We start from the raw sequence: 19,407 nt of genomic DNA, 5'->3' as shown, positions 1-19,407 counted from the left end.
GTTTGCAATACGACTATGTCATTTGGATAAGAACAAGAGTTTTGGGCTTCCCTGGTGGCGCAAGTGGTTGAGAACAAGAGTTTTTGGTGAGAAGTAGCAAACACAGGCCCACTGATTTCTCATCGAAATAGCTCCTAAGGAGCCCAGCTGTCACACACAGTTCAAATTTTCTCCCTTCCCTGTAAAAGAATATAAAGGCATGGCCAATTTCACTCGGAACACCAATTCTCTGAAAGCCCTAACCACAATGCCACACCCTGCTGTGACTCAGTTCTCAGGTCACACAGGAAGGCATTTTCTACTTCTTTTCCTATTCTGTGGTTCTGGCTTCTTGGGGTGGAGGAGGGAGCCAAAAAGATGCTTTCTTCTCTTCAGATACTAGCATTACCACACCTATTGTAGGAATACACCCTCATTATTCTTTTTTTTTTTTTTTTTTTTTTTTGCGGTACGTGGGCCTCTCACTGCTGTGGCCTCTCCCGTTGCGGAGCACAGGCTCCGGACACGCAGGCTCAGCGGCCATGGCTCACGGGCCCAGCCGCTCCACGGCATGTGGGATCTTCCCGGACCGGGGCACGAACCCACGTCCCCTGCATTGGCAGGCAGACTCTCAACCACTGCGCCACCAGGGAAGCCCCACATCCTCATTATTAAGAGAGCTTGGGGGACTTCCGTGGTGGCGCAGTGGTTAAGAATCCGCCTGCCAATGCAGGGGACACGGGTTCGAGCCCTGGTCCGGGAAGATCCCACATGCCTCGGCGCAAGTAAGCCCATGCGCCACAACTACTGAGCCTGTGCTCTAGAGTCTGCAAGCCACAACTACTGAGTCCACATGCCACAACTACTGAAGCCCGCAAGCCTAGAGCCCGTGCTCCGCAACAAGAGAAGCCCCCGCACCTCAACGAAGAGTAGCCCCCGCTCACTTCAGCTAGAGAAAGCCCACGCACAGCAATGAAGACCCAATGCAGCCAAATAAATAAATAAATAAATAAACGTATTTTTTAAAAAAAGAGCATAGTCATTAATAAGGACAAGTAAATTTATTCAAGGATTAAATTATTTAAAGCAACCACAGTAATCCCCTTAGGTTCTAGGCCTCTGAATGTGCTATTTTGGATATTAAAGGAGTAACGCCACTCCTTTCTAAAGCAACTAGAGGTCGGCCTTACTTGAAGCAGTCATTAGCTACTTAGGTCCTGGAATAAGTATGTTTCTAAAAAGGAGGCAAAAACTAGCCATCGCCATTTACCAACATTTAGCTTGACTAAATTCATCAACTGGTAGCCCAACACTTGTAAGAGTTTAAAATTTGATATATGACAGTTATTCAATTTAAACATTTTTAAAATCTGGGAAACCAGGGGGCTTCTGAGGAACAAACCATTTTGAGAGTAAGGAAATAGTGATCCGGGAAAATCCCACGGATCACGATGTGAATGAAGTTCCAGGAGAAAGCCTGATGCTTTGCCCCATTTCGTCCTTCAACAAAAGCTAACTGTGTGCTGACTGTGCACCTGGTTGCAGCCTTCAGGGAGCTCACAGCCTGGTCAGAAGACAGGCAGGGAAAGCACAGGCCGGTGCAAACTGCAAAGATGCAGCTGTGCACAGGGTGTGATGGGAACAGGGGAAGGTGCTGACTCAGGCCCAGGATGAGCCAAGGGGACTTCTCAGAAGCATCAGTACCTGAATCCTGAGGTTTTAGCCAGGAATGAAAGGGGAAAGGCTTGCCAAGGAGAAGTACATAATACCTTCAGCCCTACAGAACAATGCCCAGGGTCCATCCGGGAGGACTGCAGAGAGATGAGGAAGGAGGAGGGGGCAGGGCCCAGGTCCTAAATGCAGCAGGGAGCTACTAAGGTTCAAGTTAGGACGTGACAAATCAAATCTGCACTGTCCCGCGTGCCGCAACTACTGAGCCGGCGTGCTGCAACTACTGAAGCCCGCGCACCTAGAACCCGTGCTCCGAAACAAGAAGCCACTGCAACAAGTAGCCTGCGCACCGCAACAAAGAGTAGCCCCCACTCGCCGCAAGTAGAGAAAAGCCCGTGCGAAGCAATGAAGACCCAACACAGCCAAAAAAAAAAAATCTGCACTGTTAATCTAGTGATCTGGTGCCCTCTGGAAAATGGCCTGGCCTGCAGAAGAGCAGCTCCCAGAGGGGCTGTAAAGACAAGACAGACAGAACTGACAAGATTCCAGCAATACTTAGAGGGGTGTGGAGGAGAGAGAAAAGGTTTGCCCTCCAGCTTTCTGGCTCTGCTAACATCAGAGATGAGAAGCCACAGGGGAAGGGAGTGGAGATGATGGTAAATTCAGTTTTGGATACTCTGACATTGGGGTGTTAGAGACTATCCTGTTGATAATACGTGGAAACAAGTTAATGGCTCAAATCTAGGCAGTGTTCAATGGCTGATGACGTCACTTCCGATGGAAGTGTATACGAAGCAGAACTGCCAGAAAAAAAAAACTGGACCTGAATCTGACCAAGGATCTAGATCCAATAACCAGTAGAAAGGAAATACAGAGGACAAAGAACATGTCATAGGGTGCCACAGGGATGTGATCTGCAAAATACAAGCTGAGAGATTCTACAGACAAATGACCTAGTTTCCGCTACGGATCAACTGCAAGGAAGAAGGAAGAAAATAGGAGGGACCTATAAAGGACTTACGAGATAACAATACAGACCTTATTTGGATCCAAGCTCAAACTGTAATAAAATAAACACAAAAAGTGTAAATCAGTCGGGCAATGTGAACATTAACTGGTGTAAGGGCAGATACAAGTTGAAAATAGACTTAATTATCTCTGTTGAAAATAAGGGTAAAAACTTCTCTCCTCTCTTGTGTTTCAGAATTTCTTTCTCTGTCCTTTTCACGGGTACGTAATCTTTATAATGACTAAATAGGCCTCACAACCCAGGAATGTTTCCTCAAGGACTTGGGAACTATTTTTTGAAATACAAACATCTAGGGCCCCAACCTCCCAGTTCTATGGGTATGAGTGGTGGGCCCCTTGCTTCAATTTGCCAAAAAATTACCTCCTCGCTTTAAGATATGAGAAGTTTGTTTCCCCTCCAGATAAAGCCAGTCAGCTAATTGGTAATCACTCCAATTTCCATGATAAAGTTAGGATGAGCTACATGTAACAAAAGGTCAACTATCAAAGTCCTCTAACTGGAGGACTAGTTATTAATCTCGAAAACATGGATTGTGTTGCACCTGCTTGGCTATAGAAAAGAGTAAGATTTGTCTTTGCAGTCTTTTATCAGATCGCCCGATTTAATGCTTATTCAATAATAAACTGTTTTCCTTCTCTACCACCTTTGTGGATAGGTTCTCAGATGGGAGATTTTTTAAAATTATATTTCCCCAGTACTGGTGTTTGATATTAATTTATTTTAGGTGTGATAATGGTATTGTAGTTAAGTTTTAAAGCATTCTTGTATTTTGAAGACATATAATGAAATATCTGCAGATGAAACAAAATGATGTCTGTGATTTGCTTCAAAAGGTATGGAGGTGGGGCTTCCCTGGTGGCGCAGTGGTTGAGAGTCCTCCTGCCAATGCAGGGGACACGGGTTCGTGCCCCGGTCTGGGAAGATCCCACATGCCGCGGAGCGGCTAGGCCCGTGAGCCATGGCCGCTGAGCCTGTGCGTCCGGAGCCTGTGCTCCGCAATGGGAGAGGCCACAACAGTGAGAGGCCCGCGTGCCCCCCTACCAAAAAAAAAAAAAGGTATGGAGGTGGGGTGAGAAACCTTGCCAGGTATAGATAATTGATGCTAGGTGATAGCTATCAAATTCATTATGTTACCGTCTCTACTTTTCTTATGTTTGAACACTCCTGTAATAAAAAGTTAAGACACATGGAAGCCAGCTGGTATACAGGTTTGGAGCTGGGAGGGAGGGGGAATAAGTGCTGGAGATAAAGCTCTGGAGGCATCAGCATACACGTAACAGGAAGGCCGTGGAAATGGACAAATTGCCAACTGAGAGCATAAAGCAGAGGGTCAAGGACAGAACCTTGAGGAATACTAAAATGTAAGGGGTAGGCAGCAGAGGGTCTAGCAAAGGAACCCGAAGAGATAAAATCAGAAGAGGGTAGTGGCAGTTTCAATAAGATAAGATGGTTAATAGTGTCGAATGTGAATGTTGCAGGGTCCACCATATTAAAAAGTAGGTCAGAGACCTCAGCAAAACCAGTTTCATTGCAATGATGGCCCAGGACCCCTGATTATTGCAAGTTGACCTGTGAAAAGGCAGTGGGGAAGCCAGTTATTTTGTTTCTGAAGAGAAACAAAATAACTGGACAAGAGCCAGAAGGCTACATACGGCAGAGGGGGATGGGAGGTGGGCAAGGTTTGCACTTACTTACTGAAGGGACAGGTTAGTAGAGAGACGCTGAGAAACAAGGAGAGGGAAGGGCTAAATGCTGGAACAAGAACCCTCGGGAGCCAGGAAGGGATGGGATCTAGAGCACAGGGAGATGGTGTGGCTGACAGCCACTTGTCCAATATCTGCTCTTCCCTTCCTCCACAGGGGATTTTAGCTGGGGCACGACCCCTTAGAAGAGACTAAATTCACCGTCTTCCCTTCCATTAGCTGTGGCCATGTGACCCACTGAAGCCAAAAGGATAAGCAGAGGTATCCTGCAGCAGTGTCCTGGGAACTTTCCTTAAGGGAAAGCACAAGTTCTCCCTTCGCCCGCTTGTTGGTTTATTTTCCCATCCTGCTGCCAGAAATGAGGCCACAGACATCTGGGACCATTAGATAGAGGCCTTGATGGTAGTGCAGCAAGATAAGAATCTAGGAACTGAACTTCAAGGAACTGAGCCTCCTAACCAGTTCTGGACTTCTCTCTAGACTATTTCCTAGAGAGTGAACTATTTTTCTTAAACCGCTTATTTGGGGCTCTTATCACGTGCAATTGTACCTACCTAATACAGGAAGGACTGGATACCTCATTCTCTGAGGACAGTGTAATAGCATCTTTGTCGATACAACTCATTGGGGGATGATGGGGAGAAGAGCTAGAAGTTAGGGAGTTCATACCTGAGTTGGAAAAACAGGACGATTAAGGGTACAGATTTGAAATAGCCATCATGAGAAACAGGATTTTTGGAAGAAGTTGGAGACCCTACCTTTATGATGGTGCCACTCAGTTTCTTCAACCATGGTAAGAGCTGAGAAGGCAGCTGACTGCACCAATTGAGGGGCTAGATTGTATATGGTAAGAAATGAGGCTCTCAACTACTACTACTGCTGACTGTATGACCTTCAGGCCATACTTTACGTTTTTCCATTCTCAGCTTTTATTTACAGAACAATGTGCTAAATAACAAGTTGAAACAAATTTTCAAGCCTACAGCATTATGTCCCTAAGAAGTTACAACCTCAAGTGACCTTCCTTGTTCTTAGAATATTCTATTCTAACTTATTTTTAAGTGTTTCCTTTTTAATTTTAAATTGTGGTAAAATACACATAAAAATAACCATCTTAGCCATGAGGTGGTGTTAAGTACATTCACATTGTTGCATAACCATCACCACCATCCATCTCCAGAACACTTTCCTGCAAAACTGAAATTCTTTACCCATTAAACCATCTCTCTCCATTCCTCTTCCCCCAGTCCCTGAACCACCATTCTACTTTGTCCCTATGAATTTGACTAATCTAGGTACCTCATAAGTGGAATCATACAGTATGTCTTTTTGCAACTGGCTTATATCCCTTAACATAATGTTCTCAAGGGTCACCATGTTACAGCATATGTCATTTTCCTTTTTAAGGCTGATATTCTATTGTATGTTTGTACCACATTTTGCTTATCCATTCATCCATCAGTGGACGCTTGGGTTGCTTCCACCTTTTGGCTATTGTGAATAATGTTGCTGTGAATATGGGTGTACAGATATCTCTTCGAAACCCTACATTTCAATTCTTTTGGATATATGCCCAGAGTAGAATTTGTAGATCATCTAGTAACTATTTTTAACTTTGAGAAAACTCCACACTGTTTTCCACAGTACCTGTATGATTTTATGTTCCCACCAACGGTGCACAAGGGTTCCAATATCTCCATATTCTCACCAACACTTGTTATTTTGGGGTTTTATTGATGCTAGCCATCCTAATGGGTGTCATAATTTGCTCTTAAGATTAAGAATCACATAATAGGGACTTCCCTGGTGGTGCAGTGGATAAGACTCCACGCTCCCAATGCAGAGGGCCAGGGTTCGATCCCTGGTCAGGGAACTAGGTCCCACATGCATGCCACAACTAAGAGTTCGCATGCCACAACTAAGGAACCGGTGAGCCCCAACTAAGGAAAGCTTGAGCCGCAACTTAGGGGCCCACCTGCTGCAACTAAGACCCGGCACAACCAAATAAATAAGCAAATATTTTTAAAAAAATAATAAAATGCATGGATAATCCCAAACTTTGTTTAAAAAAAAATCACATAATAGCAAGAACCTAGCACAGTGCCTAGAACATAGTAAATGTTAGATATCAAACAACTTTTAAATATAAGATGTAAGTTAAATTCTTTGCTGCCTTCTTCTAAGCAGGAAAGATATGGTTATATTGAAATTTGCCAAATGCTAATAACATCTATAATAGATTTGCCTATATTCAGGTTCATCAGTGATGTATGCTTTTGCCAAGGCATTAGCAAATTACTAATTCCAGAAAAGCTTTATCACACTCCAGAAAGAAACCAGTACCCATTAGCGGTCACTCCCCATTCCCTCTCCCCCCAGCCCCTGGGAACCACTGATCACCTTCTATATGGATTTGCCTATTCTGGACATTTCATATAAATGGATTCATACAATATGTGGTCTTCTGTGTTCTTTAACTCAGTATAATGCTTTCAAAGTTTATCCATTTTGTAGCATGAACTAGCAATTTATTCCTTTTTATGGCTCAATACTCCATTTTATGAATATCACATTTTTCTTAAATCTCCCATAAAAACCCAGATTTCTGCCTTTTCTTGAAAAACGGGAGATAAGAGTGTAGAAAGGCCCTCCCCTTCCCACATGACAACCACTGGCAAGACCTCAGGAACACGTTTTTGTTCCCTGAACATTCCAGGCACTTTTCTATCTCAGGGTCTTTGCACTTTACTTACTGCACTTACCCTCTTCCTGAAATGCTTTTCTCCCAGATATGCACATGGTTCCTTTCCTTACCTCCCAAAGGTCTGCTCACGTGACCCCTTCTCAGTGAGGCCTCCTACCTACATCTGCAATGCTTACCCTATCCCCCCATCCCTTGCTTTCATTTATTCTATAGCGCTCATTACATCTGACATACTGTATGTTTTACTTATATCTGCTTCCAACCACCCCTCATTAGAATGAGAGTTCCATGATAACAGGTATTTCTGTTTTGTTCACTACTGTATTCCTAGTACCTAAAGCTTAGTAGTGCTCAAATTTTTTGAATATATACAAACAACGAACTTGTTATAGTTTTTAGTGACTGAAAGCTGCTAAGAAAAAATAAACCTGAAAATGTTTAAACACCTTTAATGCATACTTTGTATTGACACTTTAAGTGCAATGAGTTTTGGCAGATATATGTATTCCTGTAACCTCCACCATGCTTAAGATATAGAACATTGAAAGTGAAATTAAGTCACAGTAACACATTAAGGTAGGTCTGTTTACTATAGTCAGGCATGCCTAGAACTTGAAGATGTTTTAAGTTAAAGCTTTAGGCTTGGGACTGCCCTGGCGATCCAGTGGTTAAGACTCCGCGCTTCCAGTGTAGGGGGTGCAGGTTTGATTCCTGGTCAGTGAACAAAAATCCCACATGCCGTGTGGTGTGGCCAAAAAAAAAAAAAAGTTTTAGGCTGCTATTTCAGAAGCTGTATTAAGGAACATGATAGTTCAAAAATCAGAACACCAAGAGAACAAGGAGTTGCTAAAATCCAAAGGGACTAAAACATACTCCTAGATTAACTAAAGACCAAAGAAAGCATAACCTAATGATTTGTGTTAACATACAAGAAGATTGTGTCAAGTACTAGGGGGAAAAAAGCAAACAAAAGAATAAGAATTTATTATCAAGGGCCTGGGGAGAGAGGCCTTTGCATATTCCAATCCACATGGTAATTTCTCACTGGAATTTGTAAACTGATTTATCAGTCAGGATCTTTAAGCTGCAAGCAACAGAAACCTTTCTAGCTAATTTAAAGAAAAGCAGTTTTTTCAATTTGGGTACCTCCCAGAATCATCTTAAGAGGACCAAAATGTGGTTTAAAGGTCACGTTGCCAGGGATTATGGCCCCAAAAGTCACACTGCAGATTGGTCCAGTGAAGATACCACTGCTGCTGTCACCTCTCCACTACTAGGAAAAGGAAGCACTGCAGCTTGCATGGCTGACCCCACTGACACTGGACAGAAGCTACTGCTGGAACTGCCGCCACAACTGCCCATCACAGAATGAATTCTTTATTGCCCCTTCTTCCAGAATGTCAAGACAAGGTTTAGGGTGGATGTTTCTGTTGGTAGAGCCTAGGTCAAGAGCCCACAACCCCAGTTACAACACAAATGAGGTGGAATGTGGATGGAGAGAAGTCTAAAGAGGTAGAAGAGGGCCAAATTGTAGAGGATCTGCTTACTGGTTGTTAAGCATGGAACACATACCACCAGTGGTTGAAGGTCAAATACCAAAATGTAAAACTATTAAAATGAAAATGTATTAGAAAAATGCATCTAGCACAAGCCTGAGATTTCATTGTTTACTGTAGGGGCAGGCTACATTTTTAAAGTATAAAGCTTTAAAGCCAATTTAAAGGAAAACACCAAAATAAATAATAGGGCAAGTCAGCAAAGATGGTATATGAATGACAAGACTGAGAAGCATGGATGCATGTAAAAAGCCATGGAAAGACTAAGCAAAGGAGAAAAATAGTCTTAAAAAGATCAGTCTGGTGGCAGTAAAGAATGAACTGAGGTAGGCAAAATGGGACAAGAGTCTTTGTTGGAAAATTAGATCTGTGTGTGAGAAGAACAGAACTAGAGCAGGGCCATTACGGGAAAGGACTCTAATCATTTAGAAGGAGGAAAAGAAGTCAACAAGACTTTGTGATCAGAAGTAAGGAACAAAAGGGACGACAACAGAATTCTGATGGGCTTGGAGTTTGACTTGGGTAACTAGATAATGAGTGATAGTGTGAAACAGACAATGGGAAGACAGCAAGACAAGCAGATTTGAGGGAGAAGATAATGAATTTTGTTTCGAACCTGCAGAGTTTGAGACATCTGTGACAGTGACATGAGGCTACTTAGAACAAAGCTGGTGGAACACTGGGGACATGAGCATTTGAGGTCTGGGAAGAAGAGGAGGATCCCAAAAAGGAGTCCAGGAAGGACCAGGCAATGGAGAGGAGGCTCAGGAGAGAGTAGTGTCCTGACTAACAGAATATTTCAGGAATAAAGTGGTCAGTTGTACAGTAGAGAGGTCCAGCAAAATAGAGGCTGACAAATCAGTGAGCTTGCTCAGAGTAGTTTCAGTGTGATGGTAGGACGGGAGCCAGGCTGAAGCATCACTATCATAAAACTAAATTTGTGATGGCTGCTGTTCTCTACCAAACACTGAAAGCACATACAGACCCCTGCACTCACATATCAATCTGTTCCAAACGAACAGCTCTCATACCTCTATATTTAAACTATCTCAGGCTCTCTGTTGGTTCCTGCTGAAGCAGACCAGATTCTTGGGTCTCAACCAGAGTTGCCTGCCTGCTCTCTCATGGAGCACCAAATGGAGCAGAAGAATAAATGTCCCTCAACTGTCCCTAGCCTAGTTGAGGGGAACCAGAATAGCTCCCATATGGCTTCCTGAACTCCAGGACCCTTGGCTGGTCACGGGAATACAGTTCTTTTAGGCTGTCACCGCTTCAGTAACACAGCTGGGTCAAACTACCATAATTACAATGACAGACACGACAAACTGTTTATAACTATCTTACCCACAGAACACTCATCCTACTTCTGAAGAAAAAAGGCCAAATTGGGCTTCCCTGGTGGCGCAGTGGTTGAGAGTCCGCCTGCCGATGCAGGGGACATGGGTTCGTGCCCCGGTCCGGGAAAATCCCACGTGCCGCGGAGCGGCTGGGCTTGTGAGCCATGGCCGCTGAGCCTGCGCATCCGGAGCCTGTGCTCCGCAACGGGAGAGGCCACAACAGTGAGAGGCCCGCTTGCCGCAAAAAAAAAAAAAAAAAAAGGTCAAATTACCGTGGCTATAAGAGCTAACCAGAATCGTGAGCAGAGGCACTGCACCTAAGCCCTGCCAGAGCAATTACTTCTTCATTTTTCTCAGGCTCTCTTTGTATATTAAAATAAGTTGTTACCTGAGAGAGGAACCATTGAGTGTCCTTACTAAGCCCAGGGAAAGGAAAAAAAAAAAAAAAAAAAAAAAAACCCAGACAAAGGCAAATATATTCATTCAAGAGAACAGGAAGTATAACTGATGCCATAGCAACACCAGCAGCCTGTGACATCAGAGCAGAAGGCAGGAACAAAGGGATTTATGAGCTACCTTTCCATGGGTCTTCTCTCCCTTGAAATTTGACCCATGCCGCTTATTTGGTGCTGTTTCAGAATAGAGCGACTGAAACTTCTCCTGGTATTTTTCTCCAACGTATTTCTGGAGATTAGCCAAAACCACATGCTGGAAACCTGCTGAGTGCCACAATCTTATTAGTATGCAATGAGATTCTGTTTCAGACTGCTGGTGATACCGGGCTGCCAATCGGCTACAGGGTAAGGATATAAATTGTAAAACGAAAACTATTTGAAAAAAATTAAAGGGGAGACCAAATAAACTGAAGCTTCATCATCACTTTAGGTTGGAGGTTTACACAGGAAGTATTTGAGGGAGTGGAATTTTAGGGAGAATGGCTTCCCCAGGTTGGAGTGGAAAAATACCAGGAGCTGTGGCAGGAAAGGAGGTGTACAAAGCATGAGTAAGAGAAGCTGCTTATAAATGTTCCCTTCCCCCTCATTCAGCAGCCTCAGCTGGATACTATTAATGTCCCCTGTGTAAGAGGCTACAATTGAATCTAGTCAGAAGTCTCTTCAGACAGAAAAGAACAATGAGCAGGCAATTTGAGCAAAGCCAGGCTCAGTTTATCAGATGAGCTGCAGGATTACCAGGTATTAAAAAATAGTGATTAGCAGAAATTGCTTTCCCTCAGTGTAAAATTATGCTTTTAAAAAGAATGTGTACAGCTGATTTAAAGGGACAGTATCTTCATTTATAAGCGGGGGGCGGACAACTTCCTCCCATTAGGTAACCTGTGACACATTAAGTGTAAGTCTTATCTCTCATCTTTGGTGGTAAACTTGGAGAATTATTAAAGTGATTAATTATAGTTCCTTCTTCAGTAGGGTCTCCTTATTATTTAACAGAAAAGGTTTGAGTATTCAAATCAAGACACCACATCCATATGTAACCAGAGGTGTATGGAAGACACACGGTGACTTCATTATTCCTGTTTTAGAGGGAGATAACCCACCCCTGGAATGGGCTCAATGATCAGCAGAGGAGGTTTCAAAGCAAGCACGGGTAGGGGATTTGTAGTTCACCTAGATTCTGTATTAGTATCTCCAGGACCTATAGTTCCCTACTGCCATGCCTTTTGCACTTTATAGCTCCAGAAGAGATATGTGAATGGCCCTAATAAAATAGAGGAAATGGCCTTGAACAGCAGCTAGAAACATTTGGGTTAGATATAAGAACCTTCCTACCATAAGGGTGTTGGAATTTGGTACCCTGTTACTAAAAAGGTTTTCCTTTACTATATAAATGGCATTTATCTTTGGGTTGGATTTACCTCTGGTTCTGTACGTTTAGAGTACTATCCAGATTACAAGACTGCAACGTTACTTTTGATTACCTGGGGTGCTTGTGAAAATGCGCGTGTCTGGGTCCTACCTCAGAGCCAATAAACCAGACTCATCCACTGAGAAGCCTAGGAATCTCTCTTTCTCACAAGTAAACCAAGTGATTTTCATAATCAGGGAAGTTTGGAGAAAACGGACCTAAGGCTCTGCTTACAGTAATAGAAAGTTCTTAAAACTAAGGAGGAAACGAATGACTTGAAGAGAGGAAACTGGTTAGACAGATGAATCATAAGCACCTCTGACTGAGTTAGGAAAGCTAGAATTTTGGGGAAAGGTTGACTGCACAGTGGGAGTGAGAGCCAGCATGCTCAGCACCACTTTGCAGTCACTAGCAGCTTGTTCCAGGCCCTGCCTTCCACTCCGCCTCCTTGCCTTCCACACAGGCTCTTTATTGCAAGAAGACTTTGCCTGAAGACTCCTCCATAGATCTTAAGCTGCATGTGGAATCCAAGGGAGGATGGGAAACGCTTTCCAGATACACAGCTGACGCTGTGCAGTTCCTGGATATAAGGGAATAAGACTCTGAACTGGCGTGTTACCAGCCCTCAGACTTCTAAAATCCAGCCACTTACCCAAATCGGAGAGCCTTTTCATCAAGCCAGCTTCTCTTACAGCAGTGGGGCCATATTCCACTCCTTTTCTTTTCTGTAAGATAAATTACACAGTTAGATATGAGGGAAGATGACTAGAAAATAAGACCACTTTAGCTCACAAAAATACAGAAGTCTGCAATGCTATACTTAGTTCCCAACAGATCCCTCTGAAAACCTTTTATTCTTTTCACCTGAGGTCTGGTCATTTCAAACACTTGCAGGGAAGGAGGAGAAACAATAATCACTGGATTCAGATCAACCTTCCAAGCCCCTCGTTGTGGGAAGGGCAAGTGGAGGCAAGACAGAGGAAGGGGCTGAGCCAAGTCAGAATCTGGCTGTTGGGTGTTCGTGTCGCAGGCCAGGGCCGAGCCCCGGCTTCTCCAGCAGTGACCTCTCCACGACTGCAGGTTTCTTTCATTGAAGAGAGAACAAAACAGCCCCTTCCGTCTTCCTGCCGCTAGAGAGGCAAGCACCAATTTCCTTTTCAGTTAATTCTCTTTCTGAGAATGGACCCTGGAGCCTTAAATCCTCGGTCCCTCTCTTTAACCTCTCCTCCCTCAATTTTCCACCGGGGATTCTGGTCGGTTTCTCCTCTTCCAGCCCCTCCATGAAATCCTCTCCCTCCTTTCCTCTCCTCCATCACCCCAAGCGGAAACCACCACTTTCTCGCTCGTCGGGGGTAAGGCCGAAGAAACCCACCAGCCTGCTGCCCCCTGCCCACGTGGCAAACCGGGTGCCCTCATCCCCTCCCTCCTTCTACCGAGGAAAATCCCACGTGCTCTCCCGGTGCCCAATCGCGGGAATCCACCTCCTCGTCCTCTCTTCGTTTCTCCCCATCCTCTCCTCGCCTCCCCGTTCTTCCCACTGGTCCCGATTTCCCCAGGCTTGGGTGAGGGGGTTGGGGGGTGAGGGGGCGGGAATCCTGCACCAAGGTGCCAGGTCCCAGTTCTCACCTGTCCCCGTGAAAATGGGGCTCCAATGACAGCCACGGAGTGGACGGACTTCTTCGGGACTGAGCGCGCTTGCGTACGGAGAAGAAGCGAGAGGCTGCTTCTCAGGGACATGATGGGCAGCGCAGGACGTAGACGAGCGAGAGGCTGCTACGTGCGGCTCGCCGCCGGGGGTGAGCACCGCAGCCTGCAGTTGTTACCTACCGGCGCGCGAGCCGCGAGCCGCGCCCCGCCGCACCACCCCATGACGTCACCGCCGCCTCGCCCCGCCCAGGCGCCGCCGCCTCGCCCCCAACCAGCCCCCGGCACACCTTCCGGAAAGCCCCGCCCACTGCTGCTCAGTGCCCCGAACGCCCTCGCTGATGTCACTCGGCTCTGGCCCAGGCTCTCCGGCCAAGGACAAGCCCCTGCCGCTGACGCCACAGGGCCAAGATCGGGCCCGGCCAATAAGAGTGCGGTCACGGACAGATGTGTCCCTTGGCGGGAAGCGGTTGGCTCCTGCAAAATTCGCGAACTCAGCGGAACAAGCGAACGCACACGTAGGCTTGCGGACGGTGGCTGTCTTCACACACAGAGGCACGCCGGGCAGATGCCTATTTTACGGAACGGCTGGCTGGGCTGGTCTTGGCCCAACCCCACGTGAGTGCCTTGCGGAGACCAAGCTGGCGTCCCTTGGCTCCGTTTCGTATCAGCTCAAGGTCCAGGAAACGTGCTTATCCCACCTTTGGGCGTCGAAGGCTAGGAGATCAAGCAGATTAGAGATCTCCTGGCCGGGCATGTTAATAGTAACCCACCTATTTTACATGGGAAGGTTAGGATTTACAAAGTACCTTCTAGGAGTTTTAAATTCTTTACCTGAATAACTGGAGCACTGGTTATTAAAAACCAAACAGCAACATATCTGGACTACTTCTAAATTTCAGCGAGGCTAAAGAGCTGAAAGTAACTGCTTAAAGTTTTAATAATAATAATATTTTAATAACAATAACCAACTAAAGTTCTAAGAACTTTTAGCCCTCTAACAATTCCATAAAGTAGGGACTATTTTAAAGACGAGATTACAGGATCAGAGAAGATAATTTACTTTTCCAAAGTCAGGTAGCTTGTAAGTTGGTAGAGCTATGTGACTCTAGATTCCAAGTTCTTATCCATGACTAGTGTCTTGCAGGAATGGCTTGCAGGAATCTGGACGTTAGTCCTACCAAAAATAAATCTGCCTGCCAATGCAGGAGACACGGGTTCGAGCCCTGGTCCGGAAAGATCCCACGTGTCGCAGAGCAACTAAGCCCGTGAGCCACAACTACTGAGCCTGTGCTCTGGAACCCGCGAGCCACAGCTACTGAGTCCACGTGCCACAACTACTGAAGCCTGTGCTCTGCAACAAGAGAAGCCACCGCAATGAGAAGCCCGCACACCGCAAAGAAGAGTAGCCCCCGCTCACCTCAACTAGAGAAAGCCCGCCCACAGCAACGAAGACCCAACGCAGACAAAACTAAAATAAATAAATTTATTTTTTTAAGTTATTAAAGATAATATTCTGAAATTGCATAAAAGAATGAATTAAGTTTTAGAAATTTACTTTAAAACTTGTAGTACTCTTATTATAGCATAGTTCTAGGACCCTGCCTCAGGTCCAAACCAGCTGATTCTGTTTTTCTTCTTCCTTTATAGGATGACCTAGAGATTCTGCCTCTTTAATTCAGTGGCTGCCAACACATACTCTATCCCTTGATAGGTTGCTGGGAGTGTGTGTTGGGGGTGAGGGTGGTGAGTAGATAAGACCTGATTATGGTGTTGGGCGAGTTCCCTGGGGTAAATACTCCCCCACAGCTACCATTTCAAGCTACCATAGTGATGTCACTGAACATGGAGTTGGGAAAAGTTGCTCACTATATAATGTTTCCACCATACATATACACTCAACATAAATAACCTCAAGAGCATAAAAAATAGTAAGACACAGTAAAATAATTAGGCATAAAGTTTTGAGTGTATATTATCTTTGTTTTTAACATAATTTACTTGTAAGTTTATATAATTTGACTTTTAATGATGGCAGTGTTTAACAACTGGCTTGCAAAATTCCTGAAAATTTAACAGTAGGGTTTTGCAGGTGGCTAAAAGCAGGCTCCAGCACACCACTGTTTACTGCAAATCCAAGGGAACTCAGAAAGGACTAAGTTGCAAATTCTCAAAGGCAGGAACCATGACTTTTTCTGTTAATCGTTTGGTCCTTTCCTGAGTACAGTGCCTGGCACGTAGCAGGAGCTTGGTAAATAATAAACAAACCTTCCAGATTCTTATGAAGCCCTTACTCATGGTCCTTGGTCTATGGCTCTGATATGGTAAATGGAAATTCCCAAAGATTTCTTTAGGGACTTCTGCTTTTACATACTAAAGAGCTGAGCTCATTGACCACACCTTTCAACTAAAATTTAGAGCCTCTTAATTTAAGATATTCATTCATTCATTTATTGTCAATATTTAACGTGCAAAACATTGTTCTATGTGCTGCTGATAAAGATGAAGACAGATAATATCTCATCACTCCCAGTACTTACATCCTAGTGGGGAAAACAGTCAAGTAGATACATAATTTCAGATGGCAGTAAATGCTATGGAGAAAATTATGCAGGGTAATGGGACAGGACATGATGTTTTAGAGAGGGGTGTCAAGAAAGGCCTCTCCAAACTGACATTTGAGCCAAAGACCTGAATGATGAGAAGAAGCTGCCATAACAAGTTCTAGGAAAAGAGCCTTCCAGGCTTACGGGAACAGCAAGATCAAAACCCCCGAAGTTGAAACCTGCTTGTGGGTCAGAGGAAGAACAAGAATGCCCATGTAGCCCAAACATGCAGAGCAGAGGAAGCACCGTGACGTGGGTCAGACTGGTAGGTGGGGGGTCAGGTCTCAGGGGTAGCGTTGAAGAGCATAAACTTCAGAAGAAGACTTTTTTACACAAAGGCAGAGGGTTAATAGTCCTGAATCTGCATTAGGGAGTTGGGAAAATGTGGTCCCTTCTTTCTCATGTTTCCATCCTGGAGCTGAGAGAATTAACACAACAACCCTAGAATACGGTTAAAGTAAGGAAGCAAAGGATGAGTTCTATGGAGGGTAAAACTTAAGAGTCTGTTTACCATGCAATGGAGATTCCTGGGTTCAGTAGAAAGGCGGGAGTGAAGGGACTAGAGGAGGGGGCATAAGAGTAAATGACTGGTTTCATTGCCTGCCCAACCAGCAGCCCTGTGTGGAGGCAGGAGCCTGAGCCCCTCACATACTCATCACTTCCCCTACCCCTACCACCACCACCACAACACAGAGGGGTTTTTATCTGGGGCCCTGATCAGTGATGGAGAAGTGAAAGCAGACCAATGGCTGCCGTCAAGTGCCAAATGAAATTTAGGTGTGAAATCTCTTTTAGTGCCAGCAGAGGCTGGGGCTGCCGAAGACACCAGAACACTTTGTCCTTTGTTCAGGTTCCAAACTGAAAACGAGCTTCGAGTCCTTTGCACTTTACTGTTCTTTCTGTTGGGGACCTTACGTCCTTCTCCCTCCCTCCCTTCCCTTCCTTAATTTCTTCTCATTCTTCAGGTTTTTGTTTTGAAATCACTTCTTCAGAGAAGCCTCTCCAGACCCTCCAAAGCTGAGTTAGTCATAATAGTACTTGCTAACATTACTGAATGATTACTATATACTAGATACCAGCTCAACACTTTGCAAGTGTTAATTAAATTCTCATCACAAGGCAGTGAGGTAGGCACTGGTATTGTCTCCATTTACGATATGGTAACCAAGACCTGGTAAAGCTAAGTCATTTGCTCAAGGTCACAGAGTAAGTGGTCAAAAGCAGAATCCAAAACCAAGTCAGACCAAGGGTATTAATTACCCCTCCCATGGTTCACTTAATCCTCTGGCTTATAATTGTCTATTTAGAGGATTATCTCCTGGAGAGCAGCTTGTTTGAGAGCCTGAATGGTGTCTTACTATCATTTAACACAGTGCTACATGAGGGGTGTTCAATAAATTTGTATTGAATAAATAGATATTAAATGACATGTGTCTTTTAAAATTGAAGTATAATTAATTTACAATATAGTGTTAGTTTCTGGTGTACAGCAAAGTGATTCAGTTATATATATGTATTCTTTTTCATATTCTTTTCCATTATAAGTTATTACAAGATATTGAATACAGTTCCCTATGCTAGCCAGGAGGACCTTGTTTATTGTAGGTGTCTTTTAAAAGAAGTCATGTCTCTTTATGCTCTGAAAGTTCTGAGGATGGAATTACCACTCTTATATGGGACAGGGAAGATTTCATGGAATTGGCATTCAAGACGAGCCTTAAGGATTTTCCAGGAGGAATCTGTAGGGTGTCTGGGGAATGGTGAGAATAGTGATTTCAGCTAAGAGGCATGAACTTGAGTGATGGAAGTGGAGGGAGAGAGTCAATAAATATTTGGGCGCCCACTATTTGTCAGATAGTGTTTTAGGATCTGGGGGTACAGTGTTAGAATCCAAGCTCTCCTTGAGACAGAGAATTGTAGGTACTGATATGCATGATAAATGAAATATGTGTGAAAAATAAGGTAATGTGGTAGAGAGTATGCATGGGGGAGAACTTCGTTTAACTAGTGCAGTCAGGGAGATGAGGGACAGATGTTAAAAGTACTGCACGGGCTTCCCTGGTGGCGCAGTGGTTGAGAGTCCGCCTGCCGATGCAAGGGACACGGGTTCGTGCCCCGGTCCGGGAAGATCCCACATGCCATAGAGCGGCTGGGCCCGTGAGCCATGGCCGCTGAGCCTGGGTGTCCAGAGCCTGTGTTCCGCAACGGGAGAGGCCACAACAGTGAGAGACCCGCATACCGCAAAAAAAAAAAAAAAAAAAAAAAAAAGTACTGCGCAACTGGAATAGATGGTACTTAGCTACAGATTAGGGAGGGAAACAGAGGAGAGAGAGATTTTAAGCCTGGGTGAGGAGGAGCATGGTGGTACTAGAGTAATATTGATACATATAATATAGAGTAATAGAATGGTGGTACTAGAGTAATAGTTCTGAAAGGATGAATAGCCCACCAAGGTAGTATGAAAATTACTTTAAACTAATAATATCTGATTATCAGCCATAAAAAAAAATTAAAAAAAAAAAAGAAACTTAAGCAGAGCCTCCTGAAAATACAGCTGCCATTGACTCCCACCAGCCCACCCCACTGAGGGATTTTCCTGATTGGGAAATGACTGACTTTTAACACCAAAAAGGGAACCAGCTGCCTATTAGCGTCAAAAAGCCCAACAGAACTTTCCATTAAAAAAAAAAAAAAAAAAAGAACTTTCCATAGTTTGAAGTTTGAAGCCCTAACCCCCTCTCCTTTTGTTAAGCTGGTGTATATAGCTTTACTCTGGCTATTCAGCGAGTTACTCATCACTGAGCAACTTCCTTTTCTCCTGTTAATCTATTGTCAGTTAATTCGCAAGCCCCCACTCACTTGAACCTAAAATGACAGAGGAAAAGGTTTCCTTCCAACAGTTTTCGAACCTGGCAGCTGTTAAAAAGAACCTAGGGACCTTTTTAAGAAACGCTCAAGTCCATATCCTCCCTCCCCTACCACCCATTATTTATCAGGGATGGACCCAGGCAACAGTTCTAAAACCTCCCCAGGTGGCTCTAATATGCAGTCAGGGTAGAGAATGCAGTATGAAGAGTTAGATCTTTCAGAGCTTCTCAGACTTTAATGTGCAAGCAAATCACCTGAGACTCTTGTTAAGCTCAGTAGGTCTGCTGTGAGACCCAAGAATCTGCATTTCTCACAAGCTCCTAGGTGATGCCCATGCTGCTGGTCTACCTACCACACTTTGAATGGTAAGTCTTTCTTTAACCAGCCTTCTTTCACTTTTCATTTTAAATCTTCAGAATCATATTCACATGAAGGTAACTTATTTC

The 19,407-nt window shown here is 44.4% G+C and overlaps 1 protein-coding gene across 1 annotated transcript in view; it reads right to left on the bottom strand.

Moving 5' to 3' along the window:
- Positions 1-13,580, bottom strand: part of ARG2 (arginase 2) — a gene marked incomplete at its 5' end in the record, with an annotated part of 28,323 nt that extends 14,743 nt beyond the window's left edge. Inside the window, 2 exons of the mRNA XM_079700844.1 lie at positions 12,496-12,568; positions 13,470-13,580. Coding sequence (XP_079556970.1) covers positions 12,496-12,568; positions 13,470-13,580 — 184 coding nt within the window. The remainder of the gene's footprint in view (positions 1-12,495; positions 12,569-13,469) is intronic.
- Between the last annotated feature and the right edge of the window lie 5,827 nt (positions 13,581-19,407).

The sequence above is a fragment of the Hyperoodon ampullatus genome, assembly GCF_949752795.1.
Source record: "Hyperoodon ampullatus genome assembly, chromosome: 3".
Lineage (NCBI taxonomy): Eukaryota > Metazoa > Chordata > Mammalia > Artiodactyla > Ziphiidae > Hyperoodon > Hyperoodon ampullatus.
This window is presented reverse-complemented; position numbering and strand designations above follow the sequence as displayed.